This window comes from Ctenopharyngodon idella, chromosome 10 (assembly GCF_019924925.1).
Source record: "Ctenopharyngodon idella isolate HZGC_01 chromosome 10, HZGC01, whole genome shotgun sequence".
NCBI classification, from domain to species: domain Eukaryota; kingdom Metazoa; phylum Chordata; class Actinopteri; order Cypriniformes; family Xenocyprididae; genus Ctenopharyngodon; species Ctenopharyngodon idella.
The window spans coordinates 21,133,818-21,157,671 of NC_067229.1; the positions used below are offsets into that span (position 1 = coordinate 21,133,818).

The 23,854-nt window shown below is 34.8% G+C and overlaps 2 protein-coding genes across 5 annotated transcripts; both read left to right on the forward strand.

Annotated features, from left to right (window-relative positions):
- The first annotated feature begins 325 nt into the window (after window positions 1-325).
- Window positions 326-6,106, forward strand: polr2h (RNA polymerase II, I and III subunit H). 2 transcript variants are annotated; one of them, XM_051911063.1, is made up of 6 exons: window positions 326-544; window positions 652-772; window positions 1,771-1,854; window positions 2,982-3,075; window positions 3,711-3,794; window positions 5,411-6,106. In XM_051911063.1, exons 2-6 carry the CDS (start codon window positions 700-702, stop codon window positions 5,526-5,528), a joined length of 453 nt encoding a protein of 150 aa, XP_051767023.1. In that variant the 5' UTR covers window positions 326-544; window positions 652-699; the 3' UTR covers window positions 5,529-6,106. The 2 variants fall into 2 exon arrangements, with proteins under 2 accessions (XP_051767023.1, XP_051767022.1); XM_051911062.1 differs by having other exon boundaries at window positions 326-478.
- A 1,033-nt stretch (window positions 6,107-7,139) lies between these two features.
- On the forward strand, window positions 7,140-23,702 carry mfsd8l1 (major facilitator superfamily domain containing 8-like 1). Of its 3 annotated transcripts, XR_007932431.1 has the most exons (13): window positions 7,140-7,589; window positions 8,830-9,015; window positions 9,094-9,156; window positions 10,823-10,942; window positions 14,453-14,532; window positions 14,624-14,939; window positions 16,478-16,551; window positions 17,051-17,264; window positions 17,361-17,483; window positions 17,725-17,855; window positions 18,594-18,679; window positions 18,939-19,136; window positions 23,083-23,702. XR_007932431.1 is itself a non-coding variant. In XM_051911006.1 (12 exons), the coding sequence occupies exons 1-11, from the start codon at window positions 7,514-7,516 to the stop codon at window positions 18,672-18,674; spliced, it is 1,464 nt and encodes a 487-aa protein (XP_051766966.1). In that variant the 5' UTR covers window positions 7,140-7,513; the 3' UTR covers window positions 18,675-18,679; window positions 18,939-21,270. The 3 variants fall into 3 exon arrangements, 2 of the variants coding, with proteins under 2 accessions (XP_051766966.1, XP_051766967.1); XM_051911006.1 differs by lacking the exon at window positions 23,083-23,702 and having other exon boundaries at window positions 18,939-21,270; XM_051911007.1 differs by lacking the exon at window positions 23,083-23,702 and having other exon boundaries at window positions 19,028-21,270.
- The last annotated feature ends 152 nt before the right edge of the window (window positions 23,703-23,854 follow it).

The window sequence follows — 23,854 nt, forward strand, 5'->3', positions numbered from 1 at the left end:
GTATTTATTTATTTATTTTTTATGTATTGCATTTTTCTATTTATGTAAATATGTATGTTATGTTTACAAAATAATGTATTATTAATAAGTGTGAACACCGATTATATATTTGAGTATATATATATATATATATATATATATATATATATATATATATATGCAGGCAAATATTATATAATTCATACAAAAACATAAGCAGAACAATTTAACTTCTTTATTTTATGAATGTATTATATATTATAATGTATTATATATATATATATAATTTTACTTTGCTCTAAAATATAAATATTCCACCGTCGTTGTGAATTTGTGCCATGAACCGGATGTAGTAGTAAATCACGTGGCCGGAGGTGAAGCACATTGTTTCGCGGCATGTTTCATATTTTTGTTGAATGAGAAGAAAGTTGTTTATTTATACAGTTGTTCTCTTCAATTCTTAACTGGAACGATCTTACGCACACTAAATCGGGAGAAAGTATGTCATATTTGCAGAAAGCTTTTATTTAAAACGCAATGCACTGTACTTGATACTAACTAGAGTGTTAGTATGAGTCATTATGAAACATTGACATTTATATTTAGTTCATTTATATTTTAAAACGAAACAGAGTCCTGTGTTAAATATTGTCCTCTTTTCTGTTTTACCAGGGTAATACATCGCCAAATTGAGGGGTTTTTCCATTTACAGTTGCGCAGATGGCTGGGATTCTGTTTGAGGACATCTTTGATGTGAAGGATATTGATCCAGATGGGAAAAAGTTTGACAGAGGTAAGAGTATGTCTTCAGTATTTACGACATTTAATAAATACAATTTATTAACTTTTTTCAATATCCATTAATAAAATAGTATTTACATTACACTGGCGGTCAAAAGTTTGGAATAATTAAGTTTTTTATGTTTTTGAAAGGTCTCTTATCCTGCTTAATATTTTTGTGGAAACAAAAATATATACTTTTTTTTAGGATACTTATGAATAGAAAGTACAAAAGAACAGCATTTATTTGAAGTAGCCTAGATTTTTTTTTTTTTAACTTTATATATAATATCTTACTTGCGCCAAACTTTAAAATAGTACTGTATCACAGTTTTCACAAAAAATATAAAGCATAAATGTTTCTTGAGCAGCAAATCATCATATTAGAATGATTTTTGAAGGACCATGTGACACTAAAGACTAGAGTAATGATTCTGAAAATTTAGCTTTGATCACAGGAATAAGTTACATTCTGCAACATTCACATAGAATAAGAGTATTTCACAATATTACTGTTTTTAACGTATTTTTCATCAAATAAATACAGTCTTAGTGAGCAGAAGAGACTTCTTTCAAAAACATTTAAAAAAAAATTGTAATTATTCTTTTGACCGTGAGTGTATAAACTTTAAAAAAATACATGGATAAATAAAAATAAATTAAGATTTAAACTTTTATTTTAATTTTATTTGTTAATGTTTGTAATGTAATACTTTAAAACAAACATAAAACAGTTTAAAAAGAAATTAAAAGATTGAAACTTATTCTACATTTTATTAATATTATTTTAATTGTATTTACTTTTTAATGTATTATTTTAATGTAAATGCTACTTTAATAATGGATATTGGGAAGACCTCTAAATAAAAACATAACATGCTGTATAATATTGCTATATCCACTACAAAAGACCTTACATGCCAGAAAAATATTGGGTAACCCTTTTTGATGGTCCACAAAAATTCTACTAAATTAATTAATTATTCTAAATATTTGTTTTGTTGTTATTAGTATCTCGTCTTCACTGTGAAAGTGAGTCTTTCAAAATGGACCTGATCCTTGATGTGAACATTCAGATTTATCCTGTTGATCTCGGTAAGTCATTGATGTTCAGTCTTCATTTAATACTGTCATCATGTCTCTATATATCATTTCTATCTATCTATCTATCTATCTATCTATCTATCTAACTATTTACACACACACACACGTCACGGTTAAATGCATACGGTCAGGTGACGAATACAGTCAGTCACAGGTGATCCACACTCTAATCCAGAAGGGGGCACACACGGTAATGCAATGCTTTTTGCTAACCACCACAACAGGGAAAAGAGCAGAAGAAGAACAGACGATCTGTGCACCAACCCAAAACAAGAGTTCAGACGGCATGCAAGAGCTTTCTAGTAGCCTATACTCTGAGTTTCGAATAATTCAAACTTCACGGAAAGGAAACCGGGACGGCAGAAAGTGGCATCCTCTTTGTTTTCTTTAATTCACAAAAGCACAATGTTTTGTTTTTATTGTGAGTTTACAAACAAAAAAAAATAGACCCTTTACAGTTTCGAATGATGTCTTACTCTTACTCGTATGACCGTAAATGATGGAGTATTTTAAATTGTTTACACTGTTATATTGAGACAAACTCATTTGGCATTGTGCCGATTTGGACATGGACATTGTCCAGCATGCTAACACATCAGATGACATTATCCACATATGCCAATCACTGGAGCTAGGCAGAAAAAGACTACAGGAGTGCAAAAACTAATCTCTGCACAAGTTTTATTTTTCTTTATTATATTATTATATATTTTTGTACTTTTTTTTTTTTTTTTTTTTTAACACTAGAGATGCTTTCAGTTTTGTAGCTGATTGTGACCAAATACCTTTTTTGTTTTTTTTTATCAGCCCTACCCCCCCCCAAAAAAAGACCTATATAAGAGTGCATTCTGTTTATTGCTTAGTGTTTAATACACTTAAGGAAGCTGTACTGTTACCAAATACCTCAGGGGGACTAAATGCTGCTAGTTGGAACAAACTGTAATTTGCACTACTGTCTGTTCAAAATAAATGAAAAGAAACCTAGCATTGGGGATTTGTTGCTTTTCTTGCTGTACCGAACTCATATCGACCCGAAAACCGAGGTACGTACCGAAACATGACTTCTGTGTGCCGTTACATCCTTAATAAATATATACACACGTGTGTCCTTCTCTCAGGTGACAAGTTCAGATTGGTGATCGCCAGCACACTGTATGAGGACGGAACGCCGGATGACGGCGAATACAACCCTCAAGATGACAGACCGTCTAGGTAATCCTGTGGTTATGGTGAATGTATAAAATATGTAATGAAAAATGTCACTAAATTAACATTTATTGATTACAAATTTTAAATGCTTGCTGGAACAAAAACAAATGTAAGGCAGGACTTGATTTTGTCTATATGGAATTGATTGGATGGTTGCGGTTTGCTATTGGTGGGTCTCATTTGAAAGACAGGTTGCCCCGCCCTTGATTTGTTTTTAAAATGTAACTACATTTTAAACTTACATTAAAAATAGTTTATTTAGTGCTTTTTTTTATTTTTGAAAAGTGATTTATTAACATTAAATTGATCAAAAGCAACAGTAAAGACACTTGTTACAAAAGATTTATTTTTCTAATATTTTTTAACTTTTTATTCATCAAAGACAAAAAAATTATGGTTTCCACAGAAATATGAAGCAGCTCAACTGTTTTCAACATTGATAATAATCATAAATGTTTCTTGAGCAGCAAATCATCATATTAGAATGATTTCTGAAGGATCATGTGACACTGAAGACTGGAGTAATGATGCTGAAAATTTAGCTTTGATCACAGGAATAAATTGCATGTTAAAATGTATATTCATATAGAAAACAGTTGTTTTATTGGTAATATCTGGTGTTTTTTGTTCTTTTGCAGGGCCGATCAGTTTGATTATGTCATGTATGGAAAGGTTTATAGGATTGAAGGGGATGAAACCTCAACAGAAGCGGCCACACGACTGTGAGTGTTTTTTTTTTCCACTATATAAGTTTCCTAAAAGCTTCATGACATTCTGCTCTAATGCTCTATTTAATGGGAAATTTCTCATTGTGAGTGCAATACTTGCATATTTTCTTATTAATAAATTATAGTATTGTATGATTTAATTAATAAATTATAATATTTTATAGGGATGCACCGATACCACTTTTTCCAGAACAACTCTGATACCGATACTTTAATTCTTGGTACTCGCAGTTACCAATACCTGTATTTTTACTGTATTTGTAATTTTTTAAAATACATTAGGTAGAGAAACCAAAAGAATATGAAGAATATTTGTTGATTTAAATTCACATATAAATTATATTTTTATATATATATATATATATAAAATTTCCTTCAGTTATTTTCATGCTTAATTATGCCTGTTAAAATGTATTGTACAAGCTTCTGTTACTATGACTGTACATTCTATTGCTATTCATTCTATTATATATCTCATTTTATCTTTCATTTAATAGCACAGCGCATATTTAGAGCTGCTTCAGCAGGGCTCAATGCTAAGGATTTTTTTTTTCTACTGTCCTGCTTGGGTCAGTGGTTCAAAAGTTTATATACCAGTGAAACATGACAATGATACTACAGCAAAAACTACTAGCCTAATTAATATAAATTAAAAACAAGTAAACAATCAGTAATAAAATAAGAACAATAATCCAGTTACAAATAGCACAAATAAATACAAAAGAACAAAGATACAAATGAAATAAACAGTGCTTTTCAGGTAGTTCTAACAGTAGTTTTCAGGTACAGAATTTGAATAAAGTAATCAAATGTAAAATAACACTGCTTATAAGCTTCACTATATAAATTTAATATAGATAAATCTTTATTAAATTTACAAAAGTCATTCAGTCAAGAGCAGTGAGTGAATTCTTTGTCCTTTGTTGTTTGATTAACATCAAAAACACAGCAGCAGATTTATTAAGGTGCTTTCCCTTTAAGACCGAAAGCACGGTTCAAATATACTGTTACACATGCGTTTTATTTCTCAACTGTAAAAGAGAATTCAAGAGAATGCAGTTTTCAAATGCTGCCTTCTGGGCATGATTTGGATGTTTGAGTACAGTAGACTTCTTGTCCTGTAGTAATGTAGGGAAGCAGTCGTTATACATAAATCATGTAACAGTTCAAGTTTTACTTGCATATACGATTTAGTTTTAATTCAAATGACGCATGTGTGCTTAGTGAACGATCAACAAAAAAGAGCATGCAACAGAAGTTAATACCGTCAGTTAATGTTAGTAATATGTGCACTTGACAAGCTCGAGCGTCTGTGCTGCTGTGTGCTCACACCGGCTTTATAGGCATAAATATTTAATGTTTAACATTCTATTAATTTGATACATTTACTTCATAGACATCGTTCTTTGATATATCTGTTCTGCTCTCTGTTTGCTCTGTTGTCTGTGTTTCGTCACAAGCGCTGTACTACACGCTGCGTGGTATCGGGTGTTGGTATCGGGGCATTTCAATGAGCTCAATATCGGGCCCGATACCAATACAATGCATCCCTAATATTTTATAATATGACATTTTTTATAAATATTTCATGAGTATGTGTATTTGCACAGATCTGCGTACGTGTCTTATGGAGGCCTGCTGATGCGACTTCAGGGAGATGCCAATAACTTGCATGGATTTGAAGTGGACTCCAGGGTTTATCTACTGATGAAGAAACTTGCTTTCTGAAGGGTTTTCAGATTGTATTTCCTGTCCCGCGGAGCTTTTCACTTTTGAGGACTGAGGACTTTTTTTTTTATTTTAACTGCTTTCTTTTGATGAGAAACTGATATTACTGATAATATCTGGAAACTGCGGCCCGTGGTAAATTGTTGAAAACAATTTGGTTATATATTCAAAACATTTGATGAGCTGTTTTCTCATTGCATGTGCACTACGTTGGCCAAACGTTTTAATACAGTCCTTGTTGAATTACATTAATGCCATCAGATACATGTAACATTTTGTACATTCATTTTCTTTTAAACCATTTATCAGTAAATGAGAAATTGTGTTTCTTAAGTCTAAAAAAACTGCATCCTGGGCCTTGAGAATTTAAGTGACAGCAAAAATGATGTCCCAACTCAGATAGAAATGCAGTTTAATCTAATTTAAAGGAAATAAAAGCGTCAGTGTACGGCTGCGAGTGACACAGTTTACTGTGAGAGGGCCGTAATGGAAATCATAAGACACAAGTTTGCAGTTAAATGAGGGGTGGAATAAATATTTAACCCTTGGTTATCTTTATTCAGTGGCAAAAGAGAGAATTTCACATTATTATTCAAATATTTTTTTCAAAAGAGATAACTTGATCAACAATAAATGTCAAAATACACTTTAAAAACCTTTATTTGTTATTTTATAGCAATAACCATTTAACAAGTTAATCATATTACATTTTATTTTAAAATGAAGTCTATATAGTTATATATATATATATATATATATATATATATATATATATTTATATATATAATTTTAAAATATACATTTTTACATTTTCAAAATAATAAAGTGTGTGTGTGTGTGTGTATATATATATATATATATATATATATATATATATATATATATATAATAAAAACTAAAATAACTTTAACTTAATATAACTTTGGCTTACACTACGTTTTTAGGCAACTTTAGTCGTGAAGGAGGGATATTTTGTGTTTGAAACATTTTTCATGCTATGGTAATGTTTAAATTTTTTTAGTATTTAAAAAAATTTAGTCGAACATTTAATACCAATGCTGTGTTCGAAATCGCCCCCGTTGACCCTCATTGACTATTCCCTACATTAGTCCACTAATATAGTCCACTTGAAGGAGTGAATGAAACGAGTGAATTCGGACACTGTGTGCCGGAAGGGCTGCCGATTTCGCATAGTTTGTGCTGCTGTTTAATAATCTTTTGAAATGTAGCAAACTAGCAGCTCCAGTAGTAATGAATATTTATGTTAAACTCTGCCATGAAAACTAGCATGTACAAACCTTAATTAAACGATTTAATGATCAATTAAAAAAGGAAATTATACCTGTATGATATTATACTGGACCAGCGCGGTTTGGAAAATGAATGGATGATTGATTCAGCTGCGGGCGCCATCTCCTGGCGAGACGCGGGAATTCATTCAGCACGCGACTCTCACAGTGCACTATGGGTATTCTCTAGCCTAGCGTGCATCGGTTATACACTCGTTATTGCAGTGCATTGTTTCGGACACCACTACAAATGGCTGTCCCCTCAAATAGTGCCCTATTTAAGCGTATAGGGGGCGATTTCGGACACAGCCCAAGTAAGATCGGACGTGACGCAGGAGTGACGTTCCAAAGGTGCATCTTTTACTGCGACTACTGGTGTAAATCACTGCGTTCAAATAATGCGCGTAGTGATTTAAGCATAACTGACATGTTATATACCACTGACTTTTAAAATGAGCTCTCTGAATTACATGACGACGACAATAGTTTTGGCCGGTTCAGACTTGTATTTTTGATTATTCGGCGATATCAGACAGTCCTATAAGTATGCTTCTCTAGTATGCAGTTGTATGTGGAGCGTCTCTGAATAAGCGCTGAAGTAATTGGCAGCAGTGTCTTGATCATTACGTGCAGTGGGACGCGATAAAATGGGCCAAAGTCGCTGTGATAAGTTATAAATCTTGTTAAAAGTGTAAAATGGACTATAGACACAAGAGGAGACTGACGTTCTTCACTATAGGGCTGATCTTCTTACTGAGCGGAATTGAGTACGGTAAGTTCAGTATCTCCGGTACACTGTAACGGACAATGGTTTACATTTGAAAATAACAGTATGGGTGATATAAATATATTTTGTATAGATAGCATCATCGCTATTACCACAGTAGAACAGAAAAAAAATGCCATTAATTTAACAATATTTATATATACTTCAAGCTACTGGTACTCCACAGTATCATGACATTATAGTATCTATCAAAATATTGATAATATAATGGTACCATGTCTGACTGATTTATAACATAGTGCTTTTTTGTGTATTATTTTATGTGAATTCATTATATCAAAAATAAATGTATACATATAAACAAAATAAATAAGTTGCTAAATGTTTCAGTTGTCAGGGAAATTCTTAATGAATTGATTTGAATTTGAATTTATTTGAACGGCCATTTAAATATAATTTACCACGCACTCCACAGAACGTTGAATTGGACTTTGAGTGGATTTGGATTTAAATTGGAATTGATTTCGTGTTGATTGGAATTAGAATTAAATTTACCACACACTTTACAGAATGTGAATTAATTTTTAAATTGAATTTGCCACATATTTGAATTACCAATATTATAGTACACAACAGTTGTCATTAATTTAACATACTATTTACATACACTTCAAGTTAATGGGACTCTAAAATACAATAACATTACCTTGGTACACATTAAAATATTCATATTGCTATTAATAAAAAAAAAAAAAAGGTTATATGGTGCTTTTTGTTATTTGTATATTATTTTATTTGGATTCCTAATATAAAAATAAATGTAAAAATAAATGTTAATATATTTATATATTAAATAATAATATGTATTATAAATAATAATTATATAAATAATAATGCTGCTAAATGTTTCAGTAGTCTGGAAAATTCTTAATGTAAATCACCCTCTTCTTTTTGACTCCATAATAACGAGACTGTGTCACATTCATCACAAACATATAACGTGATGTTGCTAATAACAGTGATTGAATTGTTACTTGTTGCTAATACACTTGTTTCTTATATAAGAGACATTTTCCGACATGCCTGTCTCAGAATCGCTTTTTGTGTTTAGAGATTCTTAAGATTTTTTTTTTTCTTAATAGTAAGTCACAGAAGTTTCTCTATTGATAAACTGGCATTAATTACTAAGCTGATTAGCTATCAAGATAATAGCTAAATTACCAGATCAGATGTACCCATAATATTCATGTGCAGATATGAATAAACATGTCTGTTTTCATTTCAGCTGTGATTTTGCCGACAATATGGAGGTATCTGCAGACGTTGAATGCGGCGCCATACTTTCTTGGCCTCAGCCTATCAGCATTCAGCTTCAGTGGGCTTCTCACTGGTCCTTTGTTTGGCCACTGGTCAGATCGCACACTCAGCACCAAGAAAATCATCCTGTTCGCTAATGTCTTTGAGATTGTTGGTAAGTTTCACACTTAATGCAGACTACGCTTGCAACATTAGTGGCTTGTCGGTAACATCTCTTTCTGTCTGTTTTTAGGTAATTTCATGTATTTTATGGGATACTCCAAATGGTTATTGCTCTGCAGTCGTCTAGTTGCAGGTGAAGATTTTAATCTTTACACTGTGTTCCAAATTATTATGCAAGTGACATATCAGTAGGATTTCAGTACAATAAACATTCAGATTTTAGTTTTTCTAATAAAGTGTTTGTTTGTTTATTTATCCTTGTCTTTTTAGATAACTGGTATCAATCTCAGACAAAATAATTTGCCAGGTCTACTTAGGTAAATGGAAAGCCTACTTAGAGGTTGTTCCACATTATTAAGCAAGTCACAGTTCTCATGCGATATGGGGAGGAGGAAAGATCTTTCTGAAGATGAAAAGCATGAAATGGTGCAATGTTATGCAAAAGGCATGAAAACAACTAATATTGTGTGAAAACTGAATGGAGATTATCGAATTATCATAAGATTTGTGAATGATTTAGAGCACAGCAGAACTCGGTCAGATAAAGGCTTATTAAGGAAAGTTCCTGTCAAAAAAATCAATTGTATTAAAAGGGCAGCTATAAAAAAAGCCAGTGTTGAGCAGAAAACAGGTATTTGAAGCTTATGGTGTCTCTGGAGTCTCAAGAACCTCTCCATGCAGACTGGCAGTGTGCGTAAAGATGCATTTCAGCCACCACTAACCAAACCTCACAAAGAGAAACATTTACAGTGGGTTTAGAAATACATAAAGACTCATTTTTAAATAGTTTTATTCACTGACAAATGCCGTACTACAATGCATGGTCTAAATGGATGGATTTCTGGATGGTTGGTGAGTGGCCACCACATTCCAACAAGACTGTGACGTCAGCAGGGAGCTAGCGGGTGATGATTTGGGCTGGAATATTGGGAAGTGAGATGGAAGGTCCCTTTAGGGTCTCTGAGGGTGTCAAAATGACTTCACCAAGATATGTGGAGTTCATAACTGGCCATTTTCAGCTATGGTATAAAAAGGAGGATAGTGCCTTCTGAAATACAATGCACTATGCACTATCCCATGCTGCAAAAAATCACCACAGCAATAAAACTGTTTGAAAATGTATTTCTACACCCACTGTAAATGTTTCTCTTTGTGAGGTTTGGTTAGTGGTGGCTGAAATGCAATTTTACACATAACTGCCAGCCTGCATGGAGAGGTTCTTGAGACTCCAGAGACACCAGCAGCTTCAAATATCTGCTGCTCAACAGTGGCTTTTTTTATAGCTGCCCTTTTAATACAATTAACTTGTTTGACAGGAACTTTCCTTAATAAGCCTTTATCTGACCGAGTTCTGCTGTGCTCTAAATCACTCACAAATCTTATGATTCTTCAATAATCTGCATTCAGTTTTCACACAATATTAGTTGTTTTCATGCCTTTTGCACAACATTGCACCATTTCATGCTTTTCATCTTCAGAAAGATCTTTCCTCCTCCCCATATTGCATGAGAACTGTGACTTGCTTAATAATGTGGAACAACCTCTAAGTAGGGTTTCCATTTACCTAAGTAGACCTGGCAAATTATTTTGTCTGAGATTGATACCAGTTATCTAAAAAGACATGGATAAATAAACAAACAAACACTTTCTTAGAAAAACTAAAATCTGAATGTTTATTGTACTGAAATCCTTCTGGTATGTCACTTGCATAATAATGTGGAACACAGTGTAGTCTGTAATTTCTTTATGGTTGTGTGTATATGGTGTTTTAGTGATTGAACCAGTTTCTGATGTTCTAGGTATCGGCACTGGTGCTGGATCATCTATCTTTGGCTTCTTGACTAGAAATACGGCCCCTGAGGACCGTTCGACAGTTTTCGCTGCGGTTATGGCCTGCCGTCAGGCTGGGCTTCTGATTGGTAGGTGCAAAAGAACGATTAGGCAGGGCTCGACATTAACATGTTTTTTTTGAAGGGGCAAGTGAAAGAGAATTTTACTTGCCTGACTGGACAAGTAGCTTGAAACTTTATTGATAAAAAATAACTAGGGAAGCATCGAAATGCGTGAATGATTCAGATTTATATTCTGTGTAAACAGAGATTGATAAGGGATAGTGTATTTCTGGTAACAAGGTTGTGCTGTTGAGGCTCGCGCTGCCTGTCTCTTTGTGAGAGAGACTTTCGTGGAGAAATCAAAACAAATATGCATAACAGCACACACAAGAAACTCACTGAAGAAACATACTGGGGTATGCTGGAGTTTTTTATTTATATGTAATAAAAAAATACTTATGATATTGATAAAGGGGGACCTATTATGCAGAATTCACTTTTATAAGTTGTTTGAACACTGATGCGTGTCCACAGTGTGTGTAAACAACCAGACTATAATGGTAAAAATCCACCCACTCCTTTTTTTTATAATTCCCACAAATCATAAACAGTCTCTCCAAATGCTAACGTAAGAGTAGGGAAGCCCTGCCCATGACTGGTGACGATCTGCCCTATTATAGTAGATACCGCCTTGAGAGAGCCGCAGCAGTCCACCATTTCTGTTTCCTCTCTGTAACAGTTGGAGATGTACAATATCTGTGCCAAAAACCTTTACAAATGTTCTGTTTTTGGATGTACCAATGAACATAAGAGTCTCCATAGATTCCCAGCATCTGAGCTACTAGGGGCACCGTGATTAAATTTCATTTATGAAGGAAATTTGCCACAGAAAGTCATTAGATTCAGTTTAGATATTAGAATCATTTTACGCCGGTGTGATGATTTTGCTCACATTTTGCTACCTCCCATTAAAACAGTAGGTAGCAGTACAATGCAGTACAATGCAATGCACAATCTAATAGGTAGCATTATTCGTCAGACTGTTTCAAAAACAAGGGTCAGTTCAACGCTGGATTTGCACAAAAGATTAACATGACGGTACATGCTAGTCGATGAGTTGAATCAATCTACTTAACTCCACAACTACATACATTTAATTTATCCACTAACCATTCAGAAACATCCAGTTGCATTCTAAAAGTTGTAACTTCTTCCTGAGTTTCTCCACCAGTGTCCGACTCCGGTTCAAACATGTAAGGCTGAACATCGCTACTGACAATTTCTGACATTTTGGCTGCTTGAGATTCTCCAGTTTTGTTGTTGAGTATATGAACGCTGAGCTATTAAAGCTCTGCCCTCTTATGGAAAGGGGGCTGGGAGCAGCCGCTCATTTGCATTTAAAGGGACACACACAAAAATGACGCGTTTTTGCTCACACCCAAATAGGGACAAATTTGACAAGCTATAACAAATGATCTGTGGGGTATTTTTAGCTGAAACTTCACAGAAACATTCTGGGGACACCAGAGACTTATATTACATCTTGTGAAAAGGGGGATAATAACATAGCATGTAACATAGCATGACTAAGGGAGCTGTTTTGCTGAATATTGTCACGATGGCAAATGTTACATTGAATTTATAGTTCAATAAACAAGTAGTTAACATTAAGTTACTTACGTTTTAGACACAATATTGACTGTTTTTGTTCTATTTCATCAACAAAAATAGTTCCAAAGGAAAGAAATATTCAGCGCGTTTTGTTACTGAATGATTCAGCGTTTTGAACGAATCTTTTGAATGAATGACTCACTCATTAAGATGGTCACCTGCTGCCACCTATTGTCGGTTTAGTGTAATGTGCATGTTTACTTTAAAAGTATCATTGCATTTTTTTTTTCTTATTTGTATATTCAAACATTTATTTAAAACATCAATCTCATAACATTATTTATTGCAGTTGTAATTTTGGAGTGTAAATTATTTAATTTGATTGGTAACAGCCCTGTTACATGAAAGATGATGCATACATTTAATAAGGAAAAGTAACTTTTTTACTCTGACAAGTGAGTGAGTGATTTACATGTCCGAAAGACAGGCACATCATGACAAGTCTTCGTCGAGCCCTGGATTAGGCATAACCATTTAGATTCAGCAACTATTCTGCTAAACACACGCTTTAAAAAAAATAAAGGGGTCATATGATGCAATTTTAAGTTTATTATTTGGCTTATTGGGTGTATTAGAATAAGTTAACATGCTTTAATTCTCAAAAAACACATTATTTTTCACATACTGTACATCATAGAGAGTATGCACGTGATGTCACCGTCGGCCAGAGCGACTGCGGTTGCGCCCACTGAGTGGCAGTATTGTTTTTTTTTTAGTGTAAATGCCGCGAAAAACACACAAAACGCATTCAAAATAGGAAAGAGCTTTGCGATTCACTGTGCAAATAGATATGACAAGAAATCTGAAGTATATTTTTACAGATTGCCGAAAGCTAAAGAAAATAAAAGCAAATGGATCGCTGCAATTCACAGAAACAACTGGACCCAAGGCAGCGAAACGTGGATTTGCAGTTATCATTTTGTCAATATGTTGAATTTCGAGGTAAAATCATGCGCTATATTTTGAATTGTTATATATTATATTGATAACTCATCAATTAAATATTTACCATCTTATATTCTGCAAAATTGGCTGCTTTTTAAATAAACTGACAAAAACTATACAAGTTTTAGGACTGGATGATATATATATATATAACATTGATATAAGTGATCACCCAGATTTAGACCTACTTGTATTATGTTTATATAAAGCGTTCACAGGCAAATTTGCTTTATATATTTCCCCGGCATCAAAATCAGGCACACAGGCTATAAATGTCTGGAAACGCCCGATTCTTGGCTGCATGTCAATATCCATGGATTACTAGATCTTTGGTAAACCTTTAGTTTAATCTTTTGTTTTACTCACGTTTTCACAGTTTCCTCTATTAAATCCAGTCATGCAACAGCTATTTTGCCACTCAGTGTGACTGAGGGGGCGTGTTCCGGCGGGAAAATGACGTCAATGCATACCCTCTATTGCAGCACCTCTATTCCCAGTCTGTCTGAAACACACTCTTCTGAAAAGCTCATAGTGCTCTGAATGGCCAGCTGACCCAGAGCATTGTGATTGGCCAAAAATACACAAGTTGTGAGAAAACAAGACTAACAAATATGTGACCGTATCAAATGATCCTTCAGAAATTATTCCAATATGCTGATTTTGCTGCTCAAGAAACATTTCTGATATTATTTATGTTGAAAACTGTTGTGCTGCTTCATATTTTTGTGGAATTTACTTTTTTTTCTTTGAATAGAAAGTTAAAAATCTTATTAGAAATAGAACTCATTTGTAACATTATAAATGTCTTTAGTGTCACTTTTGGTCAAGTTCAGTCTTGATGAAAACCATTAATTTCTTACTGACCTCAAACTTTTGAACAGTTGTGCATAAGAGAATTATTTATTTTTCTCGTAATGACAGCACAGTTTCGGTATTAATTTAGTGTTTTCCGCATACTAACTTTTTCCTGTTGTCTTCTAGGTCCTGCATTCAATATCTTTCTCAGACTCTGTAACTTCCAGATCGGACCTTTTACAGTGAATAAATACACTTCCCCAGGGGTAAGATACTGAAGCTTCCCAGTCGACATTGAAATATCTGTGGACGTTTGCAGACACACATTACCTGAACGGATTTATTATTGTGTTTCAGCTTTTCATGTGCCTGCTGTGGATCCTTCTTCAGTTTGTAGTCCTGTTCATGTACTGGGATTTCACTCCTCAAGATGATGGGCATCAGAGGAATGGAGTGGTGCAGGAAGAGGTAGAGCAGGAAGAAGAGGAGAACGAAGAGAGCAAACCTTTGGTTGGGCCCAATGAGCTCACTGGGTCATACGGGACGGTCACCAGTGTCCAGTCCAGAGCCTCCTCCATGGCCAATGGTGATGTGACTCATGTTTCTCCTCCACCTTCACCTCCACCTGAGGGTGTCAGCTCCAGTCCCTTCAAGAACTTCAGTGCCAGCAGAGGTGACAGCAAAATTACATATTCTCAGTCAGAAATAATTACATTAGAACAAGTCGACTGGTCTGTCTTAAAGGGTTTATGAAAATTCTGTAATTTATTACTCACCCTTGTGTCATTCCACATCCGTAAGACCTTCGTTCATCTTCGGAACACAAATAAAGATCTTTTTGATGAAGTCTGAGATGTTTCTGTCCCTCCATAGAGATCCAACACAACTACTACTTTCAAGGTCCAGAAAGGTAGGAATGACATCAAAGTACTCCATGTGACACCAGTGGTTTAACCTCAATTTTATGAAGTGATGCGAGTGGTTTGTTTGTGCAAAGAAATGTAATTTACCAGGTTACTTACAAAATATTGGCAAAAGCAAAAGCTTCACGACACATGCGTGTTGTGTTCAAACTTGCATGTCAACTCACACGCGCGAGTGTTCATGAGAGCATCACGACACATGCATTTTATGTTCACGTGAGAGCTGATTGTTGGATGATATTATTTTGTAAATAAAGTGGTAAATTATGTTTTTTGAACAAAGAAAGCACTCATGTCGCTTCATAAAATTGAATTTAAGCCACTGAATTCACATGGAGTACTTTCGTTTTGTCTTTCCTACCTTTTTTGGATTTGAATTTATTTGAATTGGAATAAATGTTGAATTGGAATTTGAATCAATTTGAATTTTTATTTGGAGCTTACATTGAATTTGCCACAAGCTCCACAAAATTTTGAATTGGAATTTGAATTGATTTTAATTTTATTTGAACTGAAATTTGAATTGAATCTATCACACCCTCTACAGCAGTGTATCCCAACCCTGCTCCTGGAGGCACACCAACAGTGCACATTTTTGATGTCTCCCTTATCTGACCCATACGTTTTTAGGTCTTGCAGTCTCTACAAATGAGCTAATGAGTTGAATCAGGTGTGTCTGATTAGGAAGAGTTGGAAAATGTGTAGTGTTGGTGTGCCTCCAGGAACAGGGTTGGGAAACACTGCCCTACAGAATGTTTAACTGGAATTTGAATGGATTTGGATTTGAATGTAGATTTATTTAAATTTATTGAATTGGAATTAATTTTTTATTGGTAAGTTGACATTTAATATACACCTTTATCCTATTAAGCTGTTACTATCTTATTTTTTTATTTTAATATAAGCAGACAACTTGTTGACTTATTAGTATACTAATAGGATTACTGTAGAATTTGTTATTAGACTTTCAAAGCTGCTTTACTCAAAGGAGAACTTAATGATCTTAGCTTATAGAATGTTTGTTTGGTGCTGTAGAAAAACACACTAAATGCTCAGGTAAGTTAGAATCTCTCTTGATATAAACTGAATCTGGAAGACCTAGTTTGACATATTTCAGAGTAGTGTTGTCAAAAGTGTCGGTACTGCAATTTTAAAAATGTGACGCTTTGAGTGTCACAGAGTTTACTGACTGTAATAAAAACAGGTTGTTGCACCATAATTATCAGTCTCTGTATGGGAATCAGCTTGGCTTAATATACATTGTGTGTTTTATTGTTTTTACTTTCAGAGTTTCTCCGTGAGGAGGTGGTTGTGCTGTTGGCAGCTCAGTTTATCACACTGTTTAATCAGACCGCTCTGGAGGTGAACACACACACAGACACATACATGCACGTACATGCACACAAACACACACACACACACACACATAGGCAAAATTCAGAGTTTAACAATTGACACACTTTCAATTCATGTGTTGGAATTAAAATGTTCATCATTAACTTAACTTTTGCCATCAAAACAAATTTTAATTTTGCAATATAGCACCACTTTGTTTTCAGTTTGTCCATAAAATGAAAGTTAACTTATTACTTATAACGCAATACATTTAAATTAAATACTTTAAATAGTTTTAAATAGATCTAAAACATTTAAATTTACTACATTTTTATTAAATTTGTTTCTTCCTTAAATTTAAATTTTTATTACAATTCTGCATCCAAGTTGTTGCCTCATTTCAAATTCAGTAATTAATTTAGAAAATAAAATGCATTTACATTTATAGCTTATGGAAATCACTTACACTGCTTTTTATGGCTATTTATTAAGTGTAATGTTTTATGTGATTACATTGTCCCTCTAGACTATGGTGACTCCTCTGACGCAGAAGTTCTTTAACTTCGGTGAGTTGGAAAACAGCATCATGTACTGTATATGTGGCATAGAGGTGATCGCTGGGTTCCTGTTCGTGCGCTGGTTAAGCAAGCATGTGGCGGAGCGAGTGGTGCTGGCCATCGGCCTCATCCTCTGCAATATTTCCTGCGTCTGGTGCCTGATCTTCCTGGCCAATCCTCAGGGTAAGAAAGAACCCTGTGATGTTGATGTTGTGATGCTGATGTTGTGGTTATAAGCTGTAAAATCCCACATGGCTCACAAATGTTTCTTTGGTTCAGGTGGATTTGCATGGCAGCTGGCAGAGTTCATCATTGGTGTTTTCCTTCAGGTCCTGGGCCTCCCTTTTGTGGCGGTTGCCCAGGTGTCTCTCTTCTCCAAAATTACATCACAGAAGACGCAAGGTCAGTCCTAAGAACATAGTAGTAAAAAATAAAGTAAAACTAAACGCATTACAATGCATTGAATTCTGAAATTATCACAAGCGACTATCTGATAAAGAACTCCCAGGCTTTTTTTCAACTTTTAGGCATGGCTTTGTCAAGCAACATACAAAGTTCATCTTGACAAACTTTTCTAGTTTTTCTGGCTTACTAGTCTGGTTTACGAAGACCTTGTTTGGATTAACCCTTCGTTTGTTCTCAGGATTCAGTCAGGGGATTCGCCGTTCTGTTGGAGGACTGGCCACCATCCTTGGTCCTCTCTGGGCCGGCGGTTTGACCTCTGACCTTTATGTGATGATGGGGCTGATGATGGGTCTGCTTGCCCTACTTACTGTGAGTCCTAATGTACACATGTCCTTGTTTGGTCACATGAAAGTGTGAGAACACACTATAGCCGAGTTTCAACTGTCGTGTCAAAAGTGAGCGTGCTAGTGCATGCCAGGGCCAGTCGCATTTCCACTGTCACTTCCGGGTCTTGATCGGGCCTCATCAGGGCTTTCGGGGTTTTTGGCTTGCCGAATACCTTGGTCCAAAGTGAGCCAAATGAGGCTCGAGAAGTGTAAGCTTGTTCAGAAATGGTGACAAAAACTTGATGATTAATAAATAACGTCTTTCTCGTTAAATGTCATTTAAATAAACGTATATTTGAATATTCGTTTTTTATGAGCCCAAATATTCGAAAGCATTATTTTTGAAAAATGCCCATCCCTAGTAAAACATTGGTCAAATATCGATGCTGGAGTCTTAAGTCTTTAAGTAAAGACCAAATGTTCGCTTCTGTCATACTCATTTAATTTACGATCTAGCTAGTTTTCAGTCAGCTGGTGAAATGGTGGGGTTGTGTGACGTCGTTCTATGGAGGCATGTTAACGATGGGTTTTAGGTTAGCGCTGCGGGGGTACTGGCCCGACAGTGGAAACGCAGCTTGATTTTTGGCCTTGCTGCACGAGGTCTGAGGCTATTGGCCCGGCCCGGCACATTGTTAGACCTGGCTCGCACTGGCCGACAGTGGAAAATTGGCTATTATACAGCTCTTTGGTTAAAATATAACTGCTTATGAATGATTGACAGATCATGATGGTGGTGTCATATGAGCGTCTGGTGGAGCCTGTAACAGTGGACAGTCCGACAGGCACTGAATCTGAAGACTGACACAGGTACTCACTTAATGAGATTCAATCTGATGAATGGAAGTATAGTATATGTATATGATGTGCAGTGTGTTTAACAGTATGCAACTATAAATATTTAAATAGCAGTTTGCTTTTCAAAGGGGATCTATTATATAAAATTTACTTTTACATGGTGTTTGAACATAAATGTGTTGGCACTGTGTCCACAACCACACTATAATGGTAAAAATCCACCCACTCCTAAGCAGCTTATTATGTAACAATGCTCTTTCTTTGTTTCTAGGTTTGACATCAACTATAATGTGCTGTTGTTGGTGAACAAGCTGTTTACTGAAACATTTGACTCCAATAAATCTTTTGGAATCGGTCTAGGGTTGATTCACTAACACGTGCTGAACTTCCACTGGTGACGACTGAAGAGAATCTGCATTTACTGCAGGAACAAAAATAAGTGGCAGTGAATGGAGACTTCAGGAGTGGGGTAAGACCAAAATTACAAACAAAATGACAAAAGGAGGTGAATATTTGGATGTCTTCATCTTTGCTCTGTGCAGAGGTTTGATCAAGGCAAAAACTCTTTTTATAAATGTAAATTTCTACTATATTTCCTATGGAAATTGCAGTAGATCAAATGTTTTATGATTAGGAACGAACAGGCCACATTCCAATGGAAGATCCATTTATGTGAGTCTTTTATAGTAATAAAGAGATTAATGCATTAAGTTTAGGACAATATATATTTTGGGCTATGTTGCTGATTGATGGTTGAATAAAAGAGAATATTATTACTAGGGATGCTCCGATCAGGATTTTTGCAGCTGATACTGATTACCGTTTTTTTTTTTTTTTTTTGTCATCATGATTAGCTGATCCCGATCATCAAACTTTATAAGTATTTTATAAGTAATAATTAAGCTCGCTGTTGAATGTCAGTATCTTCTCTTCTGTCATTCTCCTACGCTGTTAATGTTCAGCGCTTCCAGGTTCTACATCAGAACGCCTGCTCAGTATTGGCCATGTGAACAGCATGACATGCGCGCGATGCTGACACAGGAGCCGGCCAATAAGTTGCCGTTCTGACAAAGAACCTGGAAGTGCTGAACGTAAACAGCATAAGAGAATGACACAGAAGAGAAGATATTGTTGAATAAAGTCGTTATTTTTGTTTTGTTTTAGCGCACAAACAGTATTCTCGTCGCTTCATAACATTGAAGTTGAACCACTGCAGTCACATCGGCTATTTTAACAATGTCTTTACTACCTTTCTGGGTCTTGAAAGTGGTGGTTGTCTATGGACGAGTCAGACAGCTCTCGGATTTCATCAAAAAGATCTTAATTTGTGTTCCGAAGATGAATGAAGGTCTTTAATGAGTAATTAATGACAGAATTTTTAGGTGAACTAACCCTTTAATTTTACAATGAACATATTAATAGGCCTTTAAAACAGGGCTTATGCAAAACACTATCCATATTAGGATACTCTGGCTTATTAAAGAGCCTACAAGACTTAAAGCTGCAGTCCGTAAGTTTTGCCTCTTTGTCGCCATCTCTGTTTGAAACCGGCAATTGCAGTTATTTGTGGAATTATCATCTTTACGTGGGTTGTGCCTCGGCACGGCTCCTCAGCGTGGATGAATCTAATGTTTGCTGTCAGTCACCACACCGGTGTGGATACTGTACTTCGGAATCACAGACTGTAGTCTTGAAGTATGACCAAAGTAGGAATTTTCACCAGAAATTGTCATCTGAACAAGTAACATGTCTGCCACTTATTTTCTGACCAACTAAATAAATCGCGCTGCCAATGGTGATTAAACCTAACGATTGCTTAGCTCGGATCACGTCAAACCAAATTATTATTATTGTTATACTTTGTTCTCAAATTATTAATGTTAACAACATCAGCCTTGCGTGACTGTGTATTTAGTGAGTATTAGTGTTACCTATAGTTTTCAATTTCTATACAGTCTAATCTCTAATGTTAATTTGTCATACCATACAATCCTCCATCAAAATGATAAGTTTATTTGCAGCTGCTGTGAGAAAAGGCTGTAAATGATCTGCCTCACATGTGATATAGTCTACTAGCTGGGACTCGTTCTTTATGTAAACAGATGTGACGCAATGCCACAAAGACAAACGGCGACATGCTCAAACCCACCAGTACCACCTCAATTATAAAACATTATTACAAGCTTACCATTGTGAATCGGGCTAAGGTAAGGAGATAGTTTCGAACACTGGCTGGTTATGTACTTGCTCAACAATTGATTCTGGATAATTTTTAACCAAAAAAAGTTATGGACAGCAGCTTTAATGTCAAATTGAACATAATTAACCCATAAGGTGTAATTAAACATTGTCCAATATGTGACTAAGGAAAAAAATAAATCGAAACATTGCAACTCCTAAATGAACAAAATGAGTAGTCCGAATGTGACACAAAAATGATCAGGAATATTATTCAGCAAGTGCTGAGTATTTGTGTCCTTCCTTCCTATGTCCTATACTTAAGTAGGTAAGGCAGAATTCTCTTTATAAATTCAAGCTTTTCTGCATTTTGGGGAGTTAGTCTATTCCTCTTTTCATCCAAAACATATGAACTGTACTGAATAGTCGCTCACCATCAACACTCGAGCGTTAAACTTCAAGCACTAGAAATATAGAAATGCAACATAAATTGTATAAAGTAATCAAATGTACAAAAACAGTGCATAATCTTCACAAAAGTGATTTAGTTAATGGGATAGTTCACCCAAAAATGAAAATTCTGTCATCATTTACTCACCCTCAAGTTGTTCCAAACCTGTAAAAATGTCTTTGTTCTGTTGAACACAAAGGAAGATATTTTGAAGAAAGCTTGTAACCAGGCCGCTTTGGGGCACCATTGACTTCCATAGTAGGAAAAAAAAAATACTATAGAAGTCAATGGTGCCCCAGAACTGTTCAGTTTCCCACATTCTTTAAAACATCTTCCTTTGTGTTCAACATAACAAAAAAATTTATACAAGTTTGGAACAACCTGAGGGTGAGTAAATGATGACAGAATTTTCATTTTTGGGTGAACTATCCCTTTAAAGAGCAATGAAAGACTGTTTGATTAACATTAATGCAAGGACGGCAGCAGCTTTATTAGCCTGCTTTCATTTTAACACCGAATGCACCGTTTACGCTGACATTCACTTAAGGCATAAACGACTGTGTTTACAAAGATGCTCACAAAGACAGGCATTTTGACACATGAGTGTGTGTATTTGACCATTCAAGCCCAGTAAGATAAGTACTCGTGCCCTGTTTGAGCAGCAGCTTTATGTGTGTGCATTCCAGGTGCGTGCGCTGACTGCGCTCAGAACCCGTCTCTCAGACAGCTCGCGCACATATCAAATGAGCACTGTTTTGCTGCTTACTGCACGTCAGCGGTTCCAAATCACTTGTTCTTAAATCACAAGGCTTACAAATGCATTGTTTCTTAAGACTGCGTAATAACACTGGTGATGACATGGCTGCGGCACTAAAGTCTGACATCATCAATTTGCAATCGGTTGGTGAGATTTGCCTATTTTAGCGACTCCCGTTCGAGTCATAGAATGTGATTATCGGCCGGTACCGACCTGCGGCTGATCGATCGGAACATCCCTAATTATTATGGATGCGTTTTTGAAATGATGAGCTTCAGATGGGTCTTTTTCAGGCTGTTTGTGTTAGAAAGCTTCAGGATTTATTTTTGATGTTTTTATTTATTTATTTATTTATTATAAAAAAATAATATTTTTTTTTTCATTTGATAAGATTTCTGCTACTTTCAAAAGTCATATTTTACCACCTCACATGTCTTTATGAACAATATTTTGTCAACCATGTTACATTGAATGTTACAGGATTAGATTAGTTATCAGATAAGGATAATATTCTTATAACAAGAACAATATTTGTTTCTAAAATTAATCAAACAAGATGACACGATGACTTGATCTTGATCTATATACATATAAAATGAATATAATGTCATGTCATGAAGAATGATCAAATGTTTTAGCATGATGGGGTTGAATAGAAAGTTTCTGCATGATGAAACTTTTTTTTTTATATATAAAAATGTTAAATGTTAAACATTTTATTTCAAACATTTTCGTTTTTTTATTTTAAATCCATTAAATTAGAGCAGTACATCAACTGTACACTAGAGGACGTCCTTAACACAGATAAAACAATCAGCAACCTTTGAGAATAAGAAATATTGAGGTATTTCTTAATCCACAATCATTTCTTTTCTCTTTTTCTCATATGCACAAGCTGATTTTAAAATGTCAGTATTTGTTAGTGAAATTACACTGATCACTATTATGCAACAACCTGTGTTACTTTGCTAATTAATGTGTTTATAAGAATGACAAAAATGTTTTTTTTTTTTTTTTTTTCTATAACAGAAATATTTTGCCATTAGAAAATGTGGAGCAAATGTAATTTGTTTTAACATTTAATATACATGTCATAATGTGTGTCATGAATTTGCATAATTTAAGTGTGTGGCTAGACATAGCTTTGTGTTTATTGAACCAACAATATTTCTTATTTTTTAATGTATTATTAATTTTGGTTTTAGTGCAAATATATGTCTTTTTGTGTTTTGAAAATCATGAATTTCAACTTTTAATTAATTTACATCTAACTTTATTTTTGTCAGATTTTTATTTGACATTCAGTTTATTTTAATGGGTTCATTAATATAAATATTATTATTTATTATTTATCATGCTCTTTGATTGATAGATGGATAGATTCATTGATCGATTCATTGATTGAGCAATCAATTTAAACATTTTTAGTTTCATGCCGGAAATAATGGAATCCGTGTCAGCCAGAAAGTTCCATGTTTGACTCCTCATCTCTCTGATTCGGATCATCCAGGTGCTTGTTGACAAAGACGGTGTGATTATTATTTTTTATTTTTTTATTTTTCTTTGCACATTGTTTTCTGTTATGTTTTTCTCCCATGAAACCTATTTTTACACCACGCCTCCTAATAAACTGACCTTGTAAAAATGTTGCCAGGCTACATTTGGATGATTCACTTCTGTTACATATCATGTGTGATCATGTTTTCCAGCAAGATTTGAGAAATGCTCCGAAGCGCATCTTGCATTGCAGAATCTTTATTTTATTTCATTATGCTTCTTTGTTTGACATTTAAAATCTCTA

Excerpts from the sequence above, each read along its gene's own strand:
- mfsd8l1 (XM_051911006.1), top strand. The coding sequence starts at position 7,514 with ATGGACTATAGACACAAGAGGAGACTGACGTTCTTCACTATAGGGCTG. Across the intron at positions 9,016-9,093 it reads TAATGTCTTTGAGATTGTTG|GTAATTTCATGTATTTTATG; the intron begins GTAAGTTTCACA and ends GTCTGTTTTTAG. Across the intron at positions 10,943-14,452 it reads TCAGGCTGGGCTTCTGATTG|GTCCTGCATTCAATATCTTT; the intron begins GTAGGTGCAAAA and ends GTTGTCTTCTAG.
- polr2h (XM_051911063.1), top strand. The coding sequence starts at position 700 with ATGGCTGGGATTCTGTTTGAGGACATCTTTGATGTGAAGGATATTGAT. Across the intron at positions 773-1,770 it reads TGGGAAAAAGTTTGACAGAG|TATCTCGTCTTCACTGTGAA; the intron begins GTAAGAGTATGT and ends TGTTGTTATTAG. Across the intron at positions 3,795-5,410 it reads ACAGAAGCGGCCACACGACT|ATCTGCGTACGTGTCTTATG; the intron begins GTGAGTGTTTTT and ends GTATTTGCACAG.